The sequence below is a fragment of the Physella acuta genome, unplaced genomic scaffold (genome assembly GCF_028476545.2).
Source record: "Physella acuta isolate Inbredline_101_S28 unplaced genomic scaffold, ASM2847654v3 ptg000457l, whole genome shotgun sequence".
Taxonomy (NCBI): Eukaryota; Metazoa; Mollusca; class Gastropoda; family Physidae; genus Physella; species Physella acuta.
The window spans coordinates 633,012-660,356 of NW_026731976.1; the positions used below are offsets into that span (position 1 = coordinate 633,012).

At 36.3% G+C, this 27,345-nt stretch overlaps 1 protein-coding gene across 2 annotated transcripts; it reads left to right on the plus strand.

The window, feature by feature from the left end:
- Positions 1 to 4,468: 4,468 nt before the first annotated feature.
- On the plus strand, positions 4,469 to 27,256 carry LOC131943470 (hepatoma-derived growth factor-related protein 2). 2 transcript variants are annotated; one of them, XM_059303628.1, is made up of 19 exons: positions 4,469 to 4,619; positions 6,839 to 6,972; positions 7,162 to 7,238; positions 8,073 to 8,208; positions 8,832 to 8,861; positions 9,050 to 9,106; positions 9,583 to 9,756; positions 10,206 to 10,362; positions 11,274 to 11,343; positions 13,784 to 13,894; positions 14,272 to 14,440; positions 14,628 to 14,966; positions 19,678 to 19,808; positions 20,037 to 20,110; positions 21,158 to 21,228; positions 22,941 to 23,138; positions 23,781 to 24,463; positions 25,883 to 26,081; positions 27,035 to 27,256. In XM_059303628.1, the coding sequence occupies exons 2-19, from the start codon at positions 6,898 to 6,900 to the stop codon at positions 27,212 to 27,214; spliced, it is 2,931 nt and encodes a 976-aa protein (XP_059159611.1). In that variant the 5' UTR covers positions 4,469 to 4,619; positions 6,839 to 6,897; the 3' UTR covers positions 27,215 to 27,256. The 2 variants fall into 2 exon arrangements, with proteins under 2 accessions (XP_059159611.1, XP_059159610.1); XM_059303627.1 differs by having other exon boundaries at positions 4,473 to 4,619; positions 8,748 to 8,861.
- The last annotated feature ends 89 nt before the right edge of the window (positions 27,257 to 27,345 follow it).

Sequence of the window (27,345 nt, forward strand, 5' to 3'; positions counted from 1 at the left end):
ATTTGTACAGGTCATTGAAAATATATTAGCCAGTAACGAAGGAATAAATGTTTATCAATCTGAGATTGTTGTTTCATTTTGTTTGGAATTTGCTAGTCAGTCACAACCTTCATCCCTCCTCAAGTCTGAGCTGGATCTAACTGGAAATTGTTGAGTCAGGCCATCCAGAGCTGTCAGAAGGATAGCTCAGAATGAAACAAATTGCATTGCTACATACAAACCTTCAGATTATTCCTATGTTGGCTTAGGGTCTGTAAAAATAAATATGATAAATAAGTCCTAATTATTCCAATTATTGATTCGCTGAAGTAAACTTTGACAGAATATGATCTTGCAGAAATCTTTTTTTAACATGTACACAATTATCATGTAATTGTTTGCTATCTAAAGAACTATGCACCAAATTATTATAAATTTGTAGGTATATTGTTTAGGTTTAAATGAGGAATACTTATGGAATACTGAAATGAAGTTGTAGAAAAGATTTTTGTTCTCCTGAAACTGAGTAAATAAAAGGAAGTCAGTCAAAGTGCCATAAGAGCCTAGCACTTGTCAATCAGCATTAGAAACATGTTGGCCTTATGACTTGTTGTGTTAGATGCAAACTATTTAAAAGTTGCTTTCCCAGAAAGTTTCTGGTAATTTTTAGTTATACTTATAATAGCCTGGAGATCTATATGTTCATTCTGGCTTCTGTTCTATGATTGTAACATCAGAGGCTCAGTTTTTTCTGGCTTCTTTTGTTAACAATAAATAGAGGTTTCATTCGCAACACAAAGTGATATTAAGTCTTTAAACTTTAAGAGTCAAAAACTTTTTAAAATTCAGATGGAGGCTCAAAATTTCTGGCTTCTGTTCTATGATTCTAATAACAGAGAATCATTGCATAAGAATTTCTTTTTAAATGCACTACATGGTGAGGTAAAAGAAAAATGTAAGCAATCTAATGATTCTTAGGACCCTGGAAAAGATGATTAAATATCAAGTAATTTACTAAGGCCAGCAGTGCTGTCCCTATATCAGCATCTGGTAGCATTTTGGGCCATCAGCTATTCCTAGATACTAAATGTACAAGTTTCTCTTAATTAGCACTTATTTAACTGATAAAAATGTCTGCACTACATTTTTAGGATCTTAGTTTTCGGGGTGTGAGTTTGTCCACACTACTTGATTACTTCCCAGATTCACTGGTAAGTGCAGTGTGAAAAGTGCACACCGATCACACTATGTAAGGGTGAGGCAGAACACACCTCGTTGACAGCCAAAGTGTAAGTGCATCACAAGGCACTAATGGGATCCACTGGTTACACTTCAGCAAGGGAGCAGAGTCACCCCTGGTTCGGTGTAATCATCTATTGAACTTGTAGTTGTAGTAAGGCATTCTTAAAAAAATCAAATGATCACATGTGCAGGACACCCAATCAGCAGACCCCAATATCCAAGGTAGCAGCTGTGGAAATAAGGACCCTCACATGCCACTATGACCAGAGCGCCGCCCCTCTGGTAAAGAAATACTTATGCCAGAAACCTTGGCGCGAATATAGGAGTGTATATTGGACAAAGGGGAATAACTTGATATTTTCCAAACATAATCTAAGCCTGGTTATAATTATATCCAATTATGATTTTTAAAAAAACATTTTTTAGAAAAATATTAATATAGGCAACAGGCCTAGATTTAGATTTGTATATCCTAATATATAAAAGCCCATGTGCACACTTCTCTCTCTCTCTCTCCGCAAAATATTTTCGCAGGATATCACGTCAGAATCTTCAGCAATATATGGAGAACTTGCTACGGACTTTTGTTGAAAATAATATGGTAGATGTTTTAAATGTATAACCACAATTTTATTTAAAGAAGAAAAATAAAAAATAAATGCGTATTCGAATGTAAAAAAAGTTTTAATTATGCAACCGGAAAAGCGTTTACAGTTGTGAAAAAGAATGCATAAAACAGTGACGTCACTAATGTTTATACATCAACTAATGAAATCTTAGGCTTAACAATGCATCGCGAGTTAACTCTGCATCATAAAATTCATATATAAAGTCTTCTGTGAGCCGCGCGTCCCGAGTTAACTTGTCTTGATACGAAAAAAGCATTGGAAATTAATAACAATGTAGAGGGAGGCTAATCTAACAGCAAGTTCAACAGCGGATGATAAAAATAGGTCATTACATGATGTCAAAAGTGAAAGTGAGAAGGGGACATGTACGACTTGTATGAAAATAAATGTAGGAAAGAAACAAATACTTTTTATTATGATTATAATTTGTGCATAGTATAGTTTGTGTAGATTTGAATAATGCATACAAATATGCGTAGGTAGGCACATTGGAGAAAAGCAATTTAGATACAATAATTGCAGCAAAAAAAATACCAAAAAATTACCTTCTTTATACTTTTCTCATTAATTCTAAAAAATGTCAACTCATTTTCACTCACAATAACATTTTATTTCGTCTAGACAACATAACAAATCAAATTATGAAAGAAAATAAACAGGGAGTGATCTCCCCTAAACTTTCTTGAATATTCTTATATAACAATACTGGGGATGGCACCTCAGGATATAGTCATGCTTTTTAATACTTTTTAATTAAACTTTTAAAAATGGAATAGAATCTCGTAGAAAAAAGAATTGCGCACTAAGTAAACGCCAAAAAACCTGTGTATAATAGAGCGGGATATTATTAGTACTAGGTATTCAAAATGAGCCGAAAAATTTAAGCCGGTTTTAAAAATTTTTGGTCGCGTTGCGGCATCGCGCGGCGGTCCGACCTCATAACACATACGCAATTAGAAACCACTGATTTTGAAAGAAGAATGGTAGCTCTGTAAGATGGTATAACTTTACCAGCTGTATAATATAATTAAATGCTAAAAATGTTCAATTTAAAATTTTAAAATTATTTTTTTCCATGAAAAAATAATTTTACAGCCGCCAAAGTTGTATATTCCGAAAGGGCATCCAATTTGCCATAATAGTACTTTATAAATTCACATGCATTTTTTGAAAAATCGGAAATAGAGAAAATTAAGGCTAATTAGTAATTAATGTGCATCCGAATATGCATTTCCACTAAAAATATTAGTAAATTTTGATTGGTAACTAGATCTAGATCTACTAACTATTGTAACTAGTAACAGTAACTATCCATAACCAGCTCCAGTCAACTGTCAAGCTTTTAATTTTAACTTTTACATATATTTTCTATTTGGAATTTATTTGCTCAGAGTTTATTTTTGTTGTTGTTGAGATTTTCATCAATATGCCTACTCGTCTTTTTTTAAATTTATAAATTTTAAACTGTGCAGATCTTGATTCTTCATTCTTTCTACTCTAGTCACTACAGACTACAGAATCCAGACAGATCTAAATCTAGATCTAGCTAATTAGTAACTAGACTAGATCTATTAGAATCTAGTAATTATTTATTAGGCCTACTAATTTTACTAATGGACACCAGGAAGAAAAGTCTCAAAGGTATTTGAGAGGTCCATAAATTAATTTAAATTTCGGTAACTAAATAAAAATAAAAAAAAAAGCAAAAACAATTTTGGTTTTCACGTGTAATGGCGACATAAACAATGGCATCCTGCTATTGGATAGGCCGCCATAAATTTTATTGTACACATTGTAAGCTAAAAATAGAAAACTAGGTCATGGGGTTTTAAATTTGCATTGTTATTTAAAAACTTGATCTGCAAAGTTTTGTAAACAAATCGTTATCGATCACTAAGTTACTGTACAGCCAATCAATATTTGTCTTACGAAAGTGAAACATCCGGTTATAACTTAGGCTTGATGAAAATAAATAGAAATGTAGCCTTAAACTCAACAAATTATTTTCAAGTTCTCTGGATTTGCAACTTTTATAGAATTTATTCTAAAAATATAAAATTTCTAAATTAATTTTAGGCTTAAGTTTTTATTTTTTTACGGTCTAAATCGCACGTTTTTTATTCCATGTCAACAACATTATGGAAGGAATCTCGTCAACTCGCTGGTGTCCATTATTAAAATGTTCATTAAAAGAGTAAAAGTAAAAAGTAAAAGAGTAAAAGAGTGATCTAGTTTATAATATAAACTAATATAACTATCATGTTCTTTAGCTTGTTATATTAGTTTTAAAAATCTAGATTCTAGAGTGCTAATGCTAGAATCTAGAAATAGATCTAGATCTAGATATAGATTTAGAAACTAAATCCAGAAATTTAGAATAAGTTTCCATTTCTAAGCTGCTGAAACTCTTGTACTGTTGGAAACTACTTTTTATGCTAAGCATGTTTGGGATGTGCCACAAAGCCAGTTTGTTTGAAGTGAAATAAAAATATTGCTAATGAAATACTGAATCATTTGATTAAACTCATATTATAAAAACTAACAGTTACCAGTTGTTTATTTGTAGAAAAAATGGCATGAAAATTTATTACAAACTGTATTCAATTTAAAATTCTTTTGTGTTAAAAATACAAAATAGCTCCAAATGTTAGCAAAGACTGGCAATCAAATATAGATCTAGAATTGCAATATGGCGTCTTTAGGCTAAGTTCTGCATAATTTTTCAATGTTGTAGAACTTTTCTACAGCGCAAACACGTATATCTTTAAGGTATTGGTTTTACTTGTTTACCTGTTTATTGAACAATATGGAAAAACTGTACTTACATTTTTATCTAGATCTAGTCGTCACGTTTTTGTTCTGAACTTCGAATTGTTTTGTGACCAGTTTTCAGAGTTTTGTGACTAAAGATTTTAAGAACTTCTGTTCTGGGATTAAAAAGTGGATTAAAATAATAAAATAAAAACTCAATTCCATCAATATTTTAACTAGTCAACTGAGAGTAGGCCAATATGCCTTTTCCCAGTTGAAACTGCTACTGCTATGAATAGGTTGAATATAAAAAGGCCAATTCTAGCCGGAATAAGATATGCATGCGATACGCATGCGCAATGGAGAGAAACTACGACTTGCCTTAGCGGCGATGATTTTGATGGTACTGCGCATGCATGTGTTTACAACCGCAGAACCCTAACACCAACCCTAATCCTATCCTTAACCCTATCCCTCATTCTAGCCCTAACCCTAGCCATAGGTCACTGCGCATGCGCAGAGCTATCTTTTGCCGACTAAGTGGAGACTTTGGGGAGAAAAATCTTCTTCCGTGTAGACACTTCGATATAAAAAACGAAGTGACTACTCAGAAAAAGATTTTTTGCCCCAGCATCTCCACCTGGTCGGTAAAAAGATAGTTCTGCACATGCGCAGTGACCTTAATAGCTGAGCTAGGGTTCTGCGGTTGGTAAAATTTCGATAAAGCGTCTGTTATTATTCCGGAATTGTACAGCAGCAAAAAAACAAACCATGGCGTATTCTGTCGAGCAGTTCTGGAAACCACAGAAATTACTGTAAACCATCATTTATTTGCTGCCATATTATTTTAAATACATAATGTTTAAAAATGTGCATGGATTGATTTTAGTTGCATTTTAAATACTGTTTTGCTAGGCTCTAGGCCTAATTATTTTGTATTTCTAATTATTTTAAGTGTATGTGCCAATTAGTGCTGCTACTAAACATTGTTCTAGTTCTTCTTACTACTTTTAACTTTATTAAATCTAATCATCTTATTTTACAAGATCTAGATCTAGTTGTTGCATATCTTCTGCAAGTTTTTTTTTCTGTGTTTCTTAAAAAAACATTAATTACTACACTCAACTTTATTAATAATATTTAGATTTAGGCCTACTAGGCCTAATTGTTGCTTATTTTCTGTCAATTAAACATTAAATTAAGTTAAAAATTTAATGTAATGCACTTGACTTTATTTGTATTACACCAGTCAAATAAACTATGGTTTACAGTAACGAATGTTACCGAAACTCAACAAAAATTACCAGATAATTTCCTTCGCTATATCGTGAGATTACCCTGCGGTTGGTTTGTAAACACACACATGCGCAGTACCATAAAAACATCCCAGCGAATGCAAGTCACAGTTTCTCTCCATTGCGCATGCATATCCTTTTCTGGCTAGAATCTGCCTTCTAGTTAAGTCTGTCAATTAAGAATTGTCAGGTGTTCTTTAGGACCTCATTTCTTTGTTTGTCTCGCAAGTGGCACTTTAGTATTAGTATCTCTCTGTATTCTTTTTTTCAAATCTTATAATTCCTATATACCATTGCTATATAAACTATATTAACCCTGGGTATGTGGATAATTTGCAAAAATCAAATCATTTGGCTAGATTTATGAATTTTTTTAGTGTCATATCTAAAAATAGAATATGCTTTACGCATTCTAATTATTCATTGGTGATCATTTTTATCTTAAACCAAGCAATGGCGAGGCAGGATATTTAAAATCAATAACCTGCTCCAGTCAACCATCTTCAAACTTTTAACTTTTACAAATATTTTCTATGAGGAATTTATTTGCTCATATTTCCCATTACATGCCCTAAATATTTTGAAAAAATCACCTGACGTGAGGTACACTGCTAGACATGTATTTGATCTTGGTTGGCTTATATTTGAATGGGTGGTGTCAGACCCACTTTCTAGGATTTTTTGGCCAAAAAATGAGTTAACAAATTTTAAAACTGTATTTTATAGAAATCTAAGTAGTGGTTCTGATTCCACTAATTTTTATCCCCACCCTATATAGCTGCACATTGTCATAAAAAGCTAGAAAAACAGAAAGACAAAAACTGCTTCTTCATTTGCTGAGAATGATACCTAATTCGTGCACTAGTTGTAAATCTAAATAGGAAAGTATGCCATTGTAGGTTCTGATAAATTTCTATAAATATTTCTTATAATCCTTCTCAGCTGAAGTATTCAAAAGCAGATTCTTTTGTTGTTATAAACAGAAATTAACATAGATCATCATGGCCACTGAGCAGTACAAACCAGGGGACAAAATATTCGCCAAGATGAAAGGCTATCCCCATTGGCCAGCTCGGGTAGGTTGCCTCTCTTTGTCTTCCTATTTAGAGGTGTTTGATCTTACTTACACTGTCTTCTGTGAAATTATATTAGGCTGAAAATATATTTTCTTATATTGAAGATAATCAGTTAAAAATATTTATCACAGTTTTAAAATTTATATTTCAAATTATTTCTATGTTTTTATTAATTTTTTTTCTGTTTAGATTGATTACATACAGGAAGGGTCGGTGAAGGCACCAAAAGGAAAATATCCCATATTTTTTTATGGAACGCATGAAACGTAAGTATTTAAAAATATATTGAGGCAATCTTTTTGGGCATATTGATCTGCACTTAAAGACAATTGACTTCTGAGAGATTAAATACTTAAAGAAATAACTTGAAACCTTGATTACACACTACACAGCCATTCTAATGGGGCTGGCACATGACACACTACACAGCCATTCTAATGGGGCTGGCACATGACACACTACACAGCCATTCTAATGGGGCTGGCACATGACACACTACACAGCCATTCTAATGGGGCTGGCACATGACACACTACACAGCCATTCTAATGGGGCTGGCACATGACACACTACACAGCCATTCTAATGGGGCTGGCACATGACACACTACACAGCCATTCTAATGGGGCTGGCACATGACACACTACACAGCCATTCTAATGGGGCTGGCACATGACACACTACGCAGCCATTTTAATGGGGCTGGCACATGACACACTACACAGCCATTTTAATGGGGCTGGCACATGACACACTACACAGCCATTCTAATGGGGCTGGCACATGACACACTACACAGCCATTTTAATGGGGCTGGCACATGACACACTACACAGCCATTCTAATGGGGCTGGCACATGACACACTACACAGCCATTCTAATGGGGCTGGCACATGACACACTACACAGCCATTCTAATGGGGCTGGCACATGACACACTACACAGCCATTCTAATGGGGCTGGCACATGACACACTACACAGCCATTCTAATGGGGCTGGCACATGACACACTACACAGCCATTCTAATGGGGCACACTACACAGCATCTTTCAATGTGTTCTTGAATTGACCATCTAAATGTATCTTTATCTTTCAGTGCCTTCTTGGGTCCCAAAGATATTTACCCGTATGAAAAGTTTAAAGAAAAGTATCACAAGCCCAACAGCAGGACAGCTTTCAATGCTGGCCTGTGGGAAATCATCAACAACCCAGATGTGGTGTTTCAACCAGCGGTCAGTAGCTTCATCATGTACCCATGTCTTATCCAGCCAGTAGTCCCGTCAGATTGTTATATTGCCATCATGTCACCTAGCTCTCCCTACTCACAAAAATGTAACTAGAGGCCAGTGCAGAAAGAAAGCTCCGCTTTAGGCCAGTGTAGAAAGAAAGCTCCACTTTAATGTTTTGAAACTTGACAAGTTCCCATTAGTTTCTTGAACGATAGGGTCAAATAGGTTACAAAAAGACTGTGAAATAAAGATTGTAAATTATAGTTTTCTTGGTGGCTTGATCACCAGCAGAAATATTATCTGAACTAATTGAATGTCAATTTTCCCTTAGGGATTGCATGTGACAAGCCCAAACTCTTGATGCACTGTCGCCTAGAGTTGCATTCATGGCCTAGTCAAAGTGTAGTTTTGGTGAAAGTTGAAGATTGGTGACTGAATCCAGATGTTGGAGGGGGGGGGGGGGGGGCAACACTTTGACTAGTAGCCATGCTCTGGTGGGGAGAGTTGTGTGGGCCCCCTATTGGCTGCTGTTGTTTTCACAGGTAACAAACATTGACTTGACCCAACCTGTTGATGATGTCGTTGTTGATGATGATGTTGTTGATGCTGATGATGTTGACCACCAGGCAGATGTTCCCGTTGTCAAAGGAAAAAAAGTAAATACTTTGGACCAATCTTCTCGTTACATTTTTAATCATGTTTTTCTATTAGTAAAAAATTATTCAGAATACATTTGTGTAGGACCAATTGTGTTGGCCACATAACCACACACACCATAAAATATGACTTGGTAATTTCAGATCTTTAACACACACTACATTAAAAAATGACTTTGTATTTTCAGACCCCAAAAAAAGCACAGAGCCAGAAACGAAAAAGAAAAGAAAGCACATCTTCTCTGGTAAAATGTTTCACCATTCTGCATGTCATTTTGTTGTACAACTCTTAAGCATTGTTGAGTTTTGTTTTATTTTAACTCACAAACCTTGATAAAAATAGGCAGCAAATCCTGTTCCATATTGTGTTCTGGTCCTGGTGTGGCCTTCTGATTGATCAAACAGTAATAGCTAATTTTATTTAACACAATTTTAAATAACTTGCAGATCTGAGTTCAAATCAATAAATAAAATGAACAAATTATGCAGCAATATAAAAATAGAAGTAGCAAAGATCTTTGTTAGTACATAAAGGCGTGTGGGACCGGTATATTATTTATTGGATTTCAGTCACTAATAAATCTGATTTATAAGCCAAATTTCATTAAAAGTAATGTCAACAAAAGATAATTTAGTAAAAGGGAATCAGAATATTATAAATTATAATGCAGCATAATTTTTAATTATTTCTGAACGCTAATGCGCTGTTTTTGTGTTTAAGGCTGAAAAACCAGCACCTAAGAGAGCTAGAGCTGGCCCCACCCCTAGAGCTAAGAAGAAAGCCCCAGGCTCCACCCCCAGCAGAGGTTCCAGCGTAGCATCATCAGTCAAAGCTGAGGAGGAAGAGGAAGATTTTGATGCCAGCGCACCTCCCACTGACGACTCTGGTGATGAGGTTAGAAGTGCTCTGGTAGTATCATTGGGGTAGTCAGGTAGTGTGACGTCATTGACATGGTCAGGTAGTGTGACATCATTGACATGGTCAGGTAGTGTGACGTCATTGACATGGTCAGGTAGTGTGATGTCATTGACATGGTCAGGTAGTGTGACGTCATTGACATGGTCAGGTAGTGTGACATCATTGACATGGTCAGGTAGTTTGAGGTCATTGACATGGTCAGGTAGTGTGATGGCATTGACATGGTCAGGTAGTGTGATGTCATTGACATGGTCAGGTAGTGTGACATCATTGACATGGTCAGGTAGTGTGATGGCATTGACATGGTCAGGTAGTGTGAGGTCATTGACATGGTCAGGTAGTGTGACGTCATTGACATGGTCAGGTATTGTGAGGTCATCGACATATTGTTGATTAGTTCTCTTTTCACTGGCCTCCTCTGACAGGATTTTGAAATGGAGTCTGATGAGAGAAAAGCCTCTGGTGGGAAAAAAAAGAAAAAAGGCAGCGATGATGCAGATGATGAGCAAGAGGAAGAGGATGGTGCTAGTGGGAGGAAGAAGAGGGTCACCAAGGTAGCAGTCAGGAGGCGGATACCAAAAGGTAGCAGATATCTGGTCTTGGTGATGGATGACATTTAGAACATGTTTTTATCCTGTGTTTGACAGTGTGAAACATGTTTTTATCCTATGTTTGACAGTGTGAAACATGTTTCTATCCTGTGTTTGACAGTGTGAAACATGTTTTTATCCTTCATCTGTGATTACCACGTAGAAATGACAGTACACACCTAGATGTCAGGTAGAAATGACAGTGCTGACCTAGATGTCAGGTAGAAATGACAGTGCTGACCTAGATGTCAGGTAGAAATGACAGTGCTCACCTAGATGTCAGGTAGAAATGACAGTGCTCACCTAGATGTCAGGTAGAAATGACAGTGCTGACCTAGATGTCAGGTAGAAATGACAGTGCTCACCTAGATGTCAGGTAGAAATGACAGTGCTCACCTAGATGTCAGGTAGAAATGACAGTGCTGACCTAGATGTCAGGTAGAAATGACAGTGCTCACCTAGATGTCAGGTAGAAATGACAGTGCTCACCTAGATGTCAGGTAGAAATGACAGTGCTCACCTAGATGTCAGGTAGAAATGACAGTGCTGACCTAGATGTCAGGTAGAAATGACAGTGCTCACCTAGATGTCAGGTAGAAATGACAGTGCTCACCTAGATGTCAGGTAGAAATGACAGTGCTGACCTAGATGTCAGGTAGAAATGACAGTGCTCACCTAGATGTCAGGTAGAAATGACAGTGCTCACCTAGATGTCAGGTAGAAATGACAGTGCTGACCTAGATGTCAGGTAGAAATGACAGTGCTCACCTAGATGTCAGGTAGAAATGACAGTGCTCACCTAGATGTCAGGTAGAAATGACAGTGCTGACCTAGATGTCAGATATAAATGACAGTGCTGACCTAGATGTCAGTTTAAAATCATGTCTCTGGTTTTGTCCCTAGCTGCTGGAGCCAACAAGTCCAGGGACATAAAGAAGGAGGAGGGTGAGGACAGCCTTGGTTCAATAAGCAGGTAGGGCCATGTACCTGTACATTTTGTTGTCCAGTCCTATTTCTTTATTCTTGCTTCATCAATGTCAATGTTTTTGGGAGCCGGACGTTTTCCCAAAAAACACTTGCCCTAATGCCGTTTGCCCAAAGACTGATTTCCTGAATGGACACTTGCCCGAATGCAACAAATGACCAAGGCCATTTGCCAGAAAAAAAAATGCTAATATTATATGATAAATCAAAATACCAGATAGACATTCTTTATCAATTCAAGTTTGACATTTTGATAATCAACACAATTCTAAGCATAAAAAGAAATTTGTTTATGTTTTTTAAAATTTAGCTTTTTATTTCTTGAAAATTGATATATAGCATTTATGACACTGTGTAGGCAGCATGGCACCTACCAACATTGAACAGAGGTGCGTTTGTTTGATTATCTTATTCTGCTTAACTCACGGGTTCCCAACCTGGGGGTCGCGACCCCCAGGGGGGTCGCGAAGGTCTTTCTGGGGGGTCGCCAACTGGTATACTAAACCTTAGTAATTTGAAACAAAACATAAATATTTAGAAGAATTTTTAAAATTCGGCTTCATTAACATCACTGGAAATGTAATAGAGAAGAAACAAAGCGCACTGTACAAAGTTGTTCTCAGTCACGAATCTATGAAATCTTCAAAACTAAAACGTCATTTGAGATGAGTCATTCGGAACACACAAAACAATATATGGAGTTCTTTCGTCTGTAAGAATCTAGATGCAAACGCCAGAGACTTGATCGAACAGGAAGTTTTCACCAGCATTAGTGCAAGCATCAAATGAAGTCGCGATAGACAATGCCAAGCAAAAAAAAAAACAATAGGAGAAAATCTCATCAAACGCTGCATGTACGTAAATGCTAAATAACACATTTTTATTGAAATTAAGCTTTCACCATTGTTTGCTTTTCAAGTTGATAAATCAACAGACGTGAGTTCGTGTTCGCAGTTGCTGGTCTGTGTCTATATTCATGCGGATGATAGCAAAGATAAAAGAGTTGCTCTTTTGTGAAGATAGCATGGAGAAAATAAATATCTTTTTTGAAACTGGATGATTAAAATGGGTTAGAACGGCTGTGGGGTTTGTACGGATGGTGCGCCATCTATGTTTAGCTCAAAATCGGGCTTTCAGAAAACAGAAAAGATTTAGCTCCCTAACCACTGCCCTAACCAATCGACATCAAGAGTCAATTGCTAGTATAAGTCGTAAATTATATAAAATCTGGAGCCTTCAAAGAACTAAGCAAAAACATTAATAAAGATCACGAGGTTCTGCTCTTCTACACTACAGTACGCTGGCTGTCAAACGAAATGTTGTAAATTGTGTTTTTGAATTGAAATCTAAAATCAAATTGTTCTTGGGAGTGCAAAGGAAACAAGACTTTTTTGGTATACTTTAAACGACATAGAATGATTGGAGAGAGTATCATATCTAACAGATGTGTTCAAACATCAAGATAAGCTTAACCTGAAGCTTCAGGGAAAATGAACGAATATTATAACTTTCCATGATAATATCGGGGCATTCTTATCAAAGCTGCAAAATCGGTAAAGAAAACAAATCTTGGAAATATTGTAAATTTGAGAAACTTTGCGGTGTGGTAGATGAATCTGATTGTGAGATAATTAAAATTTTGAAAGAAGCGATTTCTGGGCATCTTGAATCTCTTGAAAACGAACTGCATCGCTATTCCTCTGAGCTGAAAAAAGAAGAATCTGCATTTACGCATTACCCATTCTTTTCTTCCCTTGATGTTGCCAGTATTCCCGATGAATTACAAGATGAATTATTTGATTTGCAAAATGATTCTGTGTAAGATGAAAAACTGCAGACACAATTTTGGTGTAGTATTCACCATTCATACCCAAACGTAAAATTGATTGACTTTTCGAGAATATATTTTCAACACTATTCTTCGTTTAAAAACAAAATTAAGATAATTATAATGACATAGGTTGGCGTTAACAGTTTTTTTTTTTAAAATTAAAAACTTAACCACGAAGGTTTAGTGAATAGTATGCAATTTAACTCATGCTATTAAAACAGTTATCAAGAGTAGTTCATATTGAAAGTCTACTAGAAAATCTTATTTTAGTGCTTATTAATTTCCATACTAATTTCGGCTTTTTAATTCTATGGGGGGTCGCGGGTCACTTACTTTTTATAAAAGGGGGTCGCCACTCGAAAAAGGTTGGGAACCACTGGCTTAACTAGTGTGGTGGTCAATTCACAGAGATTGAGGCATGGTCTAGGCGGCGAATTTAAAAATTTAAGTTAGTCAATTATATTTGATCTTTATTTAATGCACCTTGTTTAGACAATGTGTTGGAGCGATTACTTTCCATTCTGGAATTCGACATTCAGGCAAGTGTCTTTTGGGAATAAGTCGTAGACCCAATGACCTTTGAACTTTGTTTCTGTAGTGACAATGATGAAGAGGAAGCTGAGGATGAAGGTGCTCTTAGCTCCTGGAAGAAAAAAGAGGAAGAACGTCAGAAGGAGATAGAGAAAAAACAAAGAGAAGAGGCTGCCAGGTAGCCTGATAATTTGGTCTACACATGTCATCTCTCATTCTTACTTTACCTGTCATCTGGGACCACCATTCTTACTTAACCTGTCATCTGGGACCACCATTCTTACTTTACCTGTCATCTGGGACCACCATTCTTACTTAACCTGTCATCTCAGGGACCACCATTCTTACTTTACCTGTCATCTGGGACCACCATTCTTACTTAACCTGTCATCTGGGACCACCATTCTTACTTTACCTGTCATCTGGGACCACCATTCTTACTTTACCTGTCATCTGGGACCACCATTCTTACTTTACCTGTCATCTGGGACCACCATTCTTACTTTACCTGTCATCTGGGACCACCATTCTTACTTAACCTGTCTTTGTACACAGAAAAGAGAAGGAAGAAAAAGAGCGCATACAGAAGGCTAAAGCTGAGCTGAAACTGGAGCGACAGAAGAAGCAGGAGGCTGGGGGGGAGGAGGAAGAGGACACGCCCAACAAACACAGCAAGAGGGAGAGGAAGAAGAAAAAATTTGATGACTTTGTCTTGGCCAAAAAGGTGAGATGATTCTTGTTAATGTGTTAGGCATACTCCCTGTGTGTGTGTGTGGGTTGTGTGGACCACTTCAGCTGCCATGGTGGTGTGCACTGTCCTCATATTATCTGTATGCTAAACTGTCCCAATTATTCATATGTTAAACTGTCCACATTATCTGTATGCTCAACTGTCCTCGTATTTTGTGCAGGCTACTCAGGATGATAGGGAGAAATCATCAGAGAGTGATAAGAAAAAGAAAGAGAAGAAAACAGAAGAGAAAGAAGTGAAAACAGAGAAGATTCAGCCAGTAGCTAAAGATAGCCCAGACAAAAAAGAAAATGATGAAGAAAAGAAAGATAACAAAGTGAGTGATAAAAAAGAAGAAGTTAGTGACGTGACTAAAGAGGCAGCTGAGGAGAGACTGAAAGAGGAAGTGAAGGAGTGTGTGGAGGAGCAGGCAGACAAGCCCGGCACACCTGTTGTGGCAGACAAACCCGGCACACCTGTGGTTGACAAACAGGACACTGCCAAACGGAAGCATTCCAAGGTCAGGATCTTTTTCACTGCTTTTTTAAAATCTGTTTTTTATCTACATCTTTGTTAACTTTTGTCTGTTTCCTTAATCATTTCCTATCATCAAAACTGTTTAACTTCCCCTACAGTCAGGTGTAAGGCAACACATTTTTCAACTTCGGCACTTTTAAAAAAAATTATTTACAATAATCACTTACGGTAAAACAAGGTAAAAAAGCTTTATGTATGAAGTAAAATAGCATCTTAATTTAATTATAATAAATATGAATTACACTAATCGCAAATATGCGTAAACAAACGCTAACTCGATTATTATTTCTGTAAAAATAAGTTACTTTAAAAGGCTACAAAAAAATTCACCATAGTCACTTAGCTAGGCCAATGCCGCTGCCGAGAAAATCGGACAAATCGGCTTTTCCCTACCCCCTGCATGTTTAACTCTGTTTTTTGCATGCTTTTATTGTGTTTATGTTAACATGTTATACATCATTCTGTTCGTAATTGAATAACCTTTTACACTGTATAAGTTTGATTTCTGTATTATTTCAGACGTTGAAGAAATCGCCGATTTAATCGCATTTTTTACCCCCCGCGGCGACGTGCCGATTAGGGGGAGGCTTTTTCACCTTTTTAAAAGAGGGGTGTTACTTAGAGTCTATAGACTCTTTGAGTTTTCGTACTACAACAGTGAAACTTGGTAGAAGAATAGATTAAATGTTCACGTATAACGCTCAAGGTTCTTGGGGAAAATATGTTAAATACTTTTGGAGATATCGAACGGCAAAGTTGAACTAAGTTATTTGGGCTATTAATGAACCGATTTTTAATTTGAACCTTGAGCTGTATTCCTGAAATCTCGACGTTTATTAATATGTATGATTTGTCATATTAGGCCCTATAATAAGGACGTCTATAGACTTTGAAGTGGACCGAAAATCAAAACATGACGCGCCGACCGCTGTCCGACTGAACCGCTCGGCTGTGCTTCGAATCGCTGTTTTAAATATGACGCGCTACAGTTTTTTTTATAGACTTATCGAGTTTACGTACTACAACAATCAAATTTGGCAGACGAACAGATTAAATGTAGACGTACAACGCTCAAGGTTCGTGGTCAAAATAAGTTAAATACTTCGGGAGATATCGGACCGCAAAGTTGAACTAAGTTTCCCGGTCTATTATTTGGCCTATTTTACATTTGAACCTTGAGCTGTATTCCTGAAATCCCGCCGATTATTTTAATGTATGACATGTATTATAACACCTCATAATAAAGCCGTCCATACATTTTAAGACGGAACGAAAATAAAAATTAACGCGTCGGCCGCCGTCCGACTGAATCGTGATCTACACATCGTGTAGCACAGCGAGTGTGTGGTCACGTGACGCTAGGCGGTTGATCCGATTGGATGAGACTATAATAAACAATTTCTAAAGATAGATAGGCCTACATGTGTTCCCGTGTTTGACTCGTCGGGTATTGCTATTTTATATTTAAGTAGACAGGCATGTTTCATAACTTTGTTTTAAACCATTGAAACGGCAAAAAAAGTCGTAATAGTATTTACTAATCGTCAAAATTAATCTTCTTTAGAAATTAATCCGGATAGCTGCGACCCGACCAAACAATGCTGACGTGATTCGTTTCATTATTGTGTACATTACTTTTTAGTAAAAATGGCTTTAAAAAATAAATTAAATTTTACCCCGGGCTCTTTTTTTCGGTTGACTAAAAATTTTATTTTTAAAACCCTTAACAACGTGGAGGTTACTAGCTTGCCAAATCGACCAAAATGGGATGGGGTGGGTATGGGGAGTCACTGACCATCCTACACGGTATGTAACTATTGTAACACCGTATGTAACATCCATAGCCTCACCCCGCCCCCACTACTCCGTGACGCGACAAGCCGAGGGTCGGCGCCTTTGATGTTGTGTAACACCCGTACGGTACCCGAGCGGCTCGCGGTGGTTTCATACCCCACCTCCCTCCCCCTTCACTTTGTGGAGTTGATGTTACTAACCCTCGGGCATAGATCAGGAAATCTTCCCAGACTTTTGTCTCTAAAATTACATAATATTCGTCTGACACGTTCATCGGGTTGGCCGACTAGCCTATCTAGCCTCGTGTTTACGTAATACGGCAATAAAATTCGTTGGTCAGAAAACCTGGTTACCCACGTCTGATTTCACTAAATCTAGGCAAATGCTGATGGTGATAAACGCCTCCGTGTTAAGCCAGACACGGGAAACTTAAAAAATGCCTAGCATCTGCTACACACAGTCAAGCACTCAAACACGTGCTTTTTTCCCCCAAAATACACAAGCTTACTACTAGCATAAACATTGGGCATATATAAATCTATGTTATAGACCTATAACTTACACTACCTTGTACAAGCTAAAAAAAAAACAATTTTCCTCCAATGTTTATGTTATTAAATTTGTAAAAATGAGCAATTTTTTTGCGTTTAAAAATATTACAAAATTGTCTTAAAGCACACTGATTCTGATAAGACACATTTGTAACAAGGCTAATTCTATAGAAGAAAGTTGTATCAATGGTATGACATTTAAAGTAACAAGAAATATAAATATAATAAGATATGCCTATATTTTTGGAATAGAGTAGGCCTGTAGGATTGCACATAGATTACATAACATATTTTAAGAAGTTACATCATCACAAATATACTGTTGTTATAGCATCCTTCTCTTTGTATTAAAACTGTATTAGTTATCTTTTCTTTAAGTAGGCTATTCACTTAAGTTAACTGACAATGAGCAAAAGAGATTTTAAAATAAATACATGGTAAATTATGAGCAAAAGGTGCGAATTACATAACCTGACCTTTATAGTTTTGTAATAATGTTCGACCATTTTAAATATCACCACTAGCTTCAGCATATACAAATGTCATATTATGGTTTAAAACAGTGTTTAATTTAAAGAATGACTTCTTATCACACGGATTATCAGATGTTGTAAAAAAAATTGAAGGGGGGTATTACATAATCCATGAAATAAGTCTGTTATGTAATCAAAAGACACTTTTTAAAATAGCATCATTGGATTCGGCATACAAAAATCTACAAAATATCATAAAATGACATCAATTGGTGAAGTCTGCTTACTTTTATACCACTTTTAGTGAAAAACTCTTAAAAATTTGGTCCATACCCTCCCAGTATTTTTCCTCTTTCAGGGTCTACCCCGGTTGTCTGAAAAAACTGCTGTTTTTTAATGACTAAAAAATTCATAACTTTTATGTTTATGGTCAGATTTTGAAAATTCAAACTGATCTGTAATCAGATTGACAGCCCCTATCTAAATATGTAACTATTATATTGTTTTACTGAAATTAAATTTTTGCATTGGCCTAGCTAAGTCACTGTAGCAACTTCCTGTTTTTGATATCACTGTATTAGTTTTATGTTTTGTTATCACTGTATTAGTTTTATGTTTTGTTATCACTGTATTAGTTTTATGTTTTGTTATTACTGTATTAGTTTTATGTTTTGTTATCACTGTATTAGTTTTATGTTTTGTTATCACTGTATTAGTTTTATTTTTTCTTATCACTGTATTAGTTTTATGTTTTGTTATTACTGTATTAGTTTTATGTTTTGATATCACTGTATAAGTTTTATTATAAATACAACTTGAATCAACTGCAGAAGTATTTTAATTAGATGTAATTTCACTTATTATAATATTGCCTGTAATTTCAAGAAAAAAAATTCTTAACTGTAGAAAAATCGTAGAAAACTAACGACAATGGATAGAACAAGGAAACAATGTCAATAAAATGTATAATTTCCCGCTTTGAACGATACTTTTAAAATATCGTTACCATTGAGACGTCCATTATTACACGTAAATAAATGTACTATACAAAGTTTGGGCAACTGCTGGCACACTGGACTCTACCACACAAAAACATTCTTGGGCGACCGAGGTGCATAGGACTGTAAAGGGTTGTTTACTTTCAGTTTGTGTCTATAAGCTGTTTACTTTTAGTTTGTGTCTGTAAGTTGTTTACTTTCAGTTTGTGTCTGTAAGTTGTTTACTTTTAGTTTATGTCTGTAAGTTGTTTACTTTTTGTTTGTGTCTGTAAGTTGTTTACTTTCAGTTTGTGTCTGTAAGTTGTTTACTTTTAGTTCGTGTCTGTAAGTTGTTTATTTTTTGTTTGTGTCTGTAAGTTGTTTACTTTTAGTTTATGTCTGTAAGTTGTTTACTTTTTGTTTGTGTCTGTAAGTTTACTTTTTGTTTGTGTCTGTAAGTTGTTTACTTTTTGTTTGTGTCTGTAAGTTGTTTACTTTTAGTTTGTGTCTGTAAGTTGTTTACTTTTAGTTTATGTCTGTAAGTTGTTTACTTTTTGTTTGTGTCTGTAAGTTGTTTACTTTTTGTTTGTGTCTGTAAGTTGTTTACTTTTAGTTTGTGTCTGTAAGTTGTTTACTTTTTGTTTGTGTCTGTAAGTTGTTTACTTTTTGTTTGTGTCTGTAAGTTGTTATTTTTAGTTTATGTCTGTAAGTTGTTTACTTTTAGTTTGTGTCTGTAAGTTGTTTACTTTTTGTTTGTGTCTGTAAGTTGTTTACTTTTTGTTTGTGTCTGTAAGTTGTTTACTTTTAGTTTATGTCTGTAAGTTGTTTACTTTTTGTTTGTGTTTGTAAGTTGTTTACTTTTTGTTTGTGTTTGTAAGTTGTTTACTTTTTGCCACCAGGAGAGGTCAGGCCATGAACACAAGTCTGAAGAGGAAAAAGTGAAAGAGGAGAAGAAAAAGACACACAACGAGGAAGAGAAAAGGAGAAAAGAGGAGGACAAAAGCAGAAAATTTGAAAAAGAAAAGAAAATGTAAGAAAGTATCTTGCTAGATCAAAATGTAAGAAAGTATCTAGCTAGATCTCTAGAAAGACTTGAGCTGCCTGAGTAGGATGATGATCTAATTAGAGAAGATTTTACATTTGTTGACACAGTGGGTGTATCCAATAGAATGTAGTTTTTGGTAGCTGACTTTTAAAATGTTAATAGCAAACAATAATGATAAAAAAAATATCTTATTACAATCACATTTTTTCCTAGACAACAAGAAAAGGAACGCAAGAAACAAGAAAAGCTGGAACAGAAAAAGCGAGAAAAGAAGGAACAAATATCCTGTAAGCTTTGATATCCCCATCATTTAGTGCTAGCCCCATCATTTAGTGCTAGCCCCATCATTTAGTGCTAGCCCCATCATTTAGTGCTAGCCCCATCATTTAGTGCTAGCCCCATCATTTAGTGCTAGCCCCATCATTTAGTGCTAGCCCCATCATTTAGTGCTAGCCCCATCATTTAGTGCTAGCCCCATCATTTAGTGCTAGCCCCATCATTTAGTGCTAGCCCCATCATTTAGTGCTAGCCCCATCATTTAGTGCTAGCCCCATCATTTAGTGCTAGCCCCATCATTTAGTGCTAGCCCTATCATTCAGTGCTGACCCCTTGTATTTGGTTGTTTACTGCCCTTGTTGTCATGGCAACAGAAAAATGTACTGATTCGTTTAGAAATGAATCATTCAGTTTCATCAGAAGTACATTCATTAAACTTTTTTTTTTTTTAAATTTCCATTTTGTTTTTCAGTTAGTTTAGCTGAAAACACTCTCATTAAAAATATTATTTCTTTAAATTGCCATTATGTTTTTCAGTTAGTTTAGCTGAAAACACTCTCATTAAAAATATTATTTTTTAAAATTTCCATTTTGTTTTTCAGTTAGTTTAGCTGAAAACACTCTCATTAAAAATATTATTTTTTAAAATTGCCATTTTGTTTTTCAGTTAGTTTAGCTGAAAACACTCTCATTAAAAATATTTTTTTTAAAAATTGCCATTTTGTTTTTCAGTTAGTTTAGCTGAAAACACTCTCATTAAAAATATTTTTTTTTAAAATTGCCATTATGTTTTTCAGTTAGTTTAGCTGAAAACACTCTCATTAAAAATATTATTTCTTTAAATTGCCATTATGTTTTTCAGTTAGTTTAGCTGAAAACACTCTCATTAAAAATATTATTTCTTTAAATTGCCATTATGTTTTTCAGTTAGTTTAGCTGAAAACACTCTCATTAAAAATATTATTTCTTTAAATTGCCATTATGTTTTTCAGTTAGTTTAGCTGAAAACACTCTCATTAAAATAATTTTTTTTAAAAAATTGCCATTATGTTTTTCAGTTAGTTTAGCTGAAAACACTCTCATTCAGATGGATGCAGAGATCAAGAAAGCCCTGAACATTGAGAGCTTGGTAAGTGGCTGTAAGGACTAATTTGATTGGTTTATAGTCAGGACTAGTCTGTCACACCTTACAGTGGATTGGCTAGCCTAGTTCATTGTGTGGCAGTTGGGAAGCCATGGATAAAAACTCTCTGCTTTCTCAATTAAATAACACATCTGTCTTATTAGATAATAAATGTCATAGATAACACATCTGTCTAATTAGATAATAAATGTCTTTGATAACACATCTGTCTAATTAGATAATAAATGTCTTAGATAACACATCTGTCTAATTAGATTATATGTCTTAGATAACACATCTGTCTAATTAATAAATGTCTTAGATAACACATCTGTCTAATTAGATAATAAATGTCATAGATAACACATCTGTCTAATTAGATAATAAATGTCTTTGATAACACATCTGTCTAATTAGATAATAAATGTCTTAGATAACACATCTGTCTAATTAGATTATATATGTCTTAGATAACACATCTGTCTAATTAGATAATAAATGTCTTAGATAACACATCTGTCTAATTAGATAATAAATGTCATAGATAACACATCTGTCTTAGATGAACATTTTTTTTTAGATATAATAACTTTAAAAAATAAATAAATACAAAAACATTTGGAAGCTTTTACTGAGGAAAGAAGAAATAGGGAAAATAGTGTTGTTTAGGTATTTGCATTAGTGATTTGGCAATCAGTTGAACGATCTACTATCAGTTGTCAATTCTACTATAGTAGGAAGGGTTTAGGTGTAGGCCTACTTAGTTTTTGTTTGATGTAGATCTTGATTAAATAATAAATAGGTCTAGTCCAGACACTAGCCGTATTGCACTAAAGACTTACAGAAATTGCTCATATTAAATAGTTTTGGTTGAACAAAGTAGCAGCAACTCTAATGGTCCTCTTTGATGCTAAAATTTCATGGTCAAGTTTGACTGTTTCTAGGGCAGGCATGTCTGGTCAATGTATGTCTATGGTAGCAATGATTGTGTTGAGTGGGAGCAATGATTGTGTTGAATGATAGCAATGATTGTGTTGACTGCTGGCAATGATTGTGTTGACTGTGACAATGATTGTGTTGACTGACAACGATTGTGTTGACTGTGACAACGATTGTGTTGACTGTGACAATGATTGTGTTGACTGTGACAATGATTGAGTTGACTATGACAATGATTGTGTTGACTGTAAAAATGATTATGTTGACTGTGACAATGATTGTGTTGACTGTGACAATGATTGTGTTGACTGTAAAAATGATTGTGTTGATTGTGACAATGATTGTGTTGGCTGCTGACAATGATTGTGTTGACTGTGACAATGATTGTGTTGACTGTGACAATGATTGTGTTGACTGTGACAATGATTGTGTTGACTGTGACAATGATTGTGTTGACTGTGACAATGATTGTGTTGACTGCTGACAATGATTGTGTTGACTGTGACAATGATTGTGTTGACTGCAAAAATGATTGTGTTGACTGTGACAATGATTGTGTTGACTGTGACAATGATTGTGTTGACTGTGACAATGATTGTGTTGACTGTAAAAATAATTGTGTTGATTGTGACAATGATTGTGTTGGCTGCTGACATTGATTGTGTTGACTGTGACAATGATTGTGTTGACTGTGACAATGATTGTGCTGACTGCTGACAATGATTGTGTTGACTGTGACAATGATTGTGTTGACTGTGACAATGATTGTGTATCCGCAGGACATAGACAAGTGTGTTGCCATCCTTGAAGACCTGGCAGCCATCCCCGTCAACCCGCCACTGTTGCGCAAGAATCCCAATATAATGGCCACGATAAAAAAATGTCGCAAGTTTAAAAAAAGTGCTGCCATCCAACAGAAGGCAGAAATTATTTATCATAAATTTAAATCTTTCTTCTTAGCAGAGGAGGCTGGAAAGGTAATGGTTGTTTGGCTCTACACATTTTAGATTTTAAACATTTAAAACTTTAAAAATACAGTTGCGTCATATATAGACACTATCTAACAGAATGTTTTGTGACTCCTAGAGTTTCTAACAGAATGTATTGTGACTCCTAGAGTTTCTAACAGAATATCTTGTGACTCCCACAGTATCTAACAGAATGTATTGTGACTCCTACAGTATCTAACAGAATGTATTGTGACTCCTAGAGTTTCTAACAGAATATCTTGTGACTCCCACAGTTATCTAACAGAATGTATTGTGACTCCTACAGTATCTAACAGAATATCTTGTGACTCCCCCACTATCTAACAGAATATCTTGTGACTCCCACAGTTATCTAACAGAATGTATTGTGACTCCTACAGTATCTAACAGAATATCTTGTGACTCCCCCACTATCTAACAGAATATCTTGTGACTCCCACAGTATCTAACAGAATATCTTGTGACTCCCACAGTATCTAACAGAATATCTTGTGACTCCCACAGTATCTAACAGAATGTATTTTGACTCCAACAGTAATCTAACAGAATGTATTGTGACTCCCACAGTATCTAACAGAATATCTTGTGACTCCCACAGTTATCTAACAAAATGTATTGTGACTCCCACAGCTCCCTGAACCCAAGTCCAAGTTGAGAGAAAACAAAGAGAACGAGCTGTCATCTAGTGGTAGTGTTCCATCCTTGCCTGCTGTCAATGGGGACCCCAGGAACAATAATCTGGCAGAGACAACAACAGACGCTGGACACCCCAGTCCATCAGGAACTCATGCAGCAACAGATGCTGGATGTAACAGCCCATCAAAAAGTCAGTCAGTGCCAAGTGCAGGCTGTAATGGCGCCAGTCCATCAACTCCTCCTGCAAGCAGCACATGCAGTCAGAGAGTGGCCAGCACTGACCAGTCCTCTCCAGCCAACCCCTCAGACCTCTCATCTGTTCAAGTGGACGACTCCCTGGTCACGCAGACTTCGGACCCCACGCTTATACCAGGCTTAAATTCTATCTTTAGAGATGGGCTGGACACTGGAGCTGACTCAGCCAGCCACGGGACTCAGCCTGAGTTGGAGAGTGCTGGTCTCAAGAAGGAACTGAGAACATCTCATGGGGAGCCAGTGACCTACGACCCCAGGAGGCCTCTGAGTCTGCCCCTGCCCCCAACAGTGGGTGAGGATGAGGTAGAGGAGGATGAAGCAGTCCCTGGGGGTGAGGCTGCCAGTCCAGTTATTCCTCACGTGGGTGGAGCGCTGGCTCAAGTTGGTCTCTACCTGTCCAATATGGTGACTAATGCTGTCAAGTAGGTCCAGTTGCTTACAAACTTTTCATTGATTCATCTTCATTCTTCTCACCTTTTTTGTCTTTTTCATTCAAGTCTTGCAATTTTTCACCCATTACTCCTTCTACAGGTATTTAATAACAATATTCTGTATATTTAGTGCTACTTAGATTTTTCATGAGTTTTTAGAAATCAATTATATATGGCTATGTACAGAAGTAAAGAAGGGAAGTAACTCAACTATCTTAGCCCAGAGTTTTCTTTTGACAAGGAGTCAGCTTTTATAAAGGGATGATAATTCTTATGACAAGTAAATTTTAAAAAGTTATAGTTGTGTTTATACACATAGATTGCAGTAGGCTAGCTGCAAAATGTAATTCTCCATTACATATAGGGCACTTATCCCAACTGGGCAAACATTTTTTGGTGGGAGAGGTTTTGACTATAACTTTTAAATTAACTTAAATAGATGAGCAAATACGTGCATATCTTTTCAAATCAGGGATTACACTAGGGCAGATGGTACTAGGTAAATATTATATCTAGGTCAAGATTTTGAATTTTTTCAAATGCACATTTTTAGTCTGAATTTTTCACTGACATTTCAGCAAAATATATTCCCAAAAAAATAATAATAAAATGTTGTAGGTCTTTAAATGAGGTGAATATCTCCCAGTCCTGGTTTCATTACAGTTAATCTCGCCATCATGTTAGTCAAGCTATAGCCTAATTTACTACCAGTACTTGAATTCACACTGTTTGTTAAAAGCAACCCCCTCTACCAGTTCTCTTTGCCTTACATTTATTTAGCTACCTCAAATTAATTTTGAAATCCCTGCAAAAGTTGACTATGAGGAATAAACTACCCGTCCCTCCTTGTAGCAATGGTCCCCATTGTATTTGATTCTACTTGTTTTGTCACCATCTCAAAATGTTCCTGCTATGACATAAGATATAGGCAGACTGGATTTCAAAACTAATTTGAACTCACCATGACCACTGGGCCTGTCTTGTTTGCAGGAGAAAATAAATGATTGAGACAATTTTTAATAGCAGCCCAAGGTTATTCTTGAAACATGAAGATGTGGCTTGGCTACAACTATGGATATGGTCCATGTTTTTACAAGTTCTAAACCTGTCTCACTGAGCTAATCTGGGCAATCAGATCTGGACTCTTTACTGTTGAAAACTTACCTTGCCCATCTTTAAGCCATAATATTAAATTGGAAACTAAAGTCTAACTAGATCAATAGTTTAACTCAATGATAAAACATAGGGTCCATGTTAGAAACTTCCTTTTTCTATGATCTGTTCACATCCTTGTGCTTACAATGTGCTTGTTCTGTTCAATTTATAACTAAAGTCCAACTGTGACATGTGCATGTGACCCAGTGACATGTAGAGCTTGCTTGTACCTATCTATCCTACTTTATTTGCCAGACAAATCACAGCACTGGACAGACTAGCCAACACCTACGGAACCTCCCCACCCCCAGCCACTAGATCCAGCACCTACAGCTCCTCACCCCCCAGTCACCAGTCTCCTGTGACTGGCAGCAACCACACAGTTGTTGGCCATGAAGACACGGCCGTACTCGAGTTGACCGAGGATGATGATGAAGAATTGTTAGAATCAAAGGTACACTCTAGTCTCTTTTTTAACTCGGTCAATATAGTATCTTCAAGTTGTTGTCTGTCTAGCAGAGAGTTAATTTGTTGTTGTCTGTCTAGCAGAGAGTAATTTTTTGTTGTCTGTTTAGTGAAGAGTTAATTTGTTGTTGCCGGTCTAGCAGAGAGTTAATTTGTTGTTGTCTGTCTAGCAGAGAGTAATTTTTTGTTGTCTGTTTAGTGAAGAGTTAATTTGTTGTTGCCGGTCTAGTGGAGAGTTAATTTGTTGTTGTCTGTCTAGTAGAGAGTAAATGTGTTGTTGTCTGTCTAGCAGAGAGTAATTTTTTGTTGTCTGTCTAGCGGAGAGTTAATTTGTTGTTGTCTGTCTAGCGGAGAGTTAATTTGTTTTTGTCTGTCTAGCGGAGAGTTAATTTGTTGTTGTCTGTCTAGCGGAGAGTTAATTTGTTGTCTGTCTAGTGGAGAGTTAATCTGTTGTTGTCTGTCTAGCGGAGAGTTAATTTATTGTTGTCTGTCTAGCGGAGAGTTAATTTGTTGTTGTCTGTCTAGCAGAGAGTTAATTTGTTGTTGTCTGTCTAGCGGGGAGTTAATTTGTTTTTGTCTGTCTAGCGGAGAGTTAATTTGTTGTTGTATGTCTAGTGGAGAGTTAATTTGTTGTCTGTTTAGCAGAGAGTTAATGTGTTGTTGTATGTCTAGCAGAGAGTTAATTTGTTGTTGTCTGTCTAGCGGAGAGTTAATTTGTTGTTGTATGTCTAGCGGAGAGTTAATTTGTTGTTGTATGTCTAGCGGAGAGTTAATTTGTTGTTGTCTGTCTAGCGGAGAGTTAATTTGTTGTTGTCTGTCTAGCGGAGAGTTAATTTGTTGTTGTCTGTCTAGCGGAGAGTTAATTTGTTGTTGTCTGTCTAGCGGAGAGTTAATTTGTTGTTGTCTGTCTAGCGGAGAGTTAATTTGTTGTTGTCTGTCTAGCGGAGAGACCTGAATGCCAGGATTGAAGAGCTGATGAGACAGGAGCAGGAAGGTGGGGGGTCAGATGAGGAGGTCTCAGGGGCAGGAGTGGCGGATGAGGTGATGGAAGAGGCCAAACAAGAGGAGGAAGAGGAACCACTGATTGATGATGATGAGCTGCATAATCTACTGGGGGTTTGACTGGTCAACAAGTTTGTGTGTGCATGTGTCAGACTGTGTGTGTGTGTGTGTGTGTGTGTGGGAAGAGCCTGTTGAGAGAGTTCTTTGTTCCATCATCAATTCGTTATCTCCATGTATGTTATTTTAATATG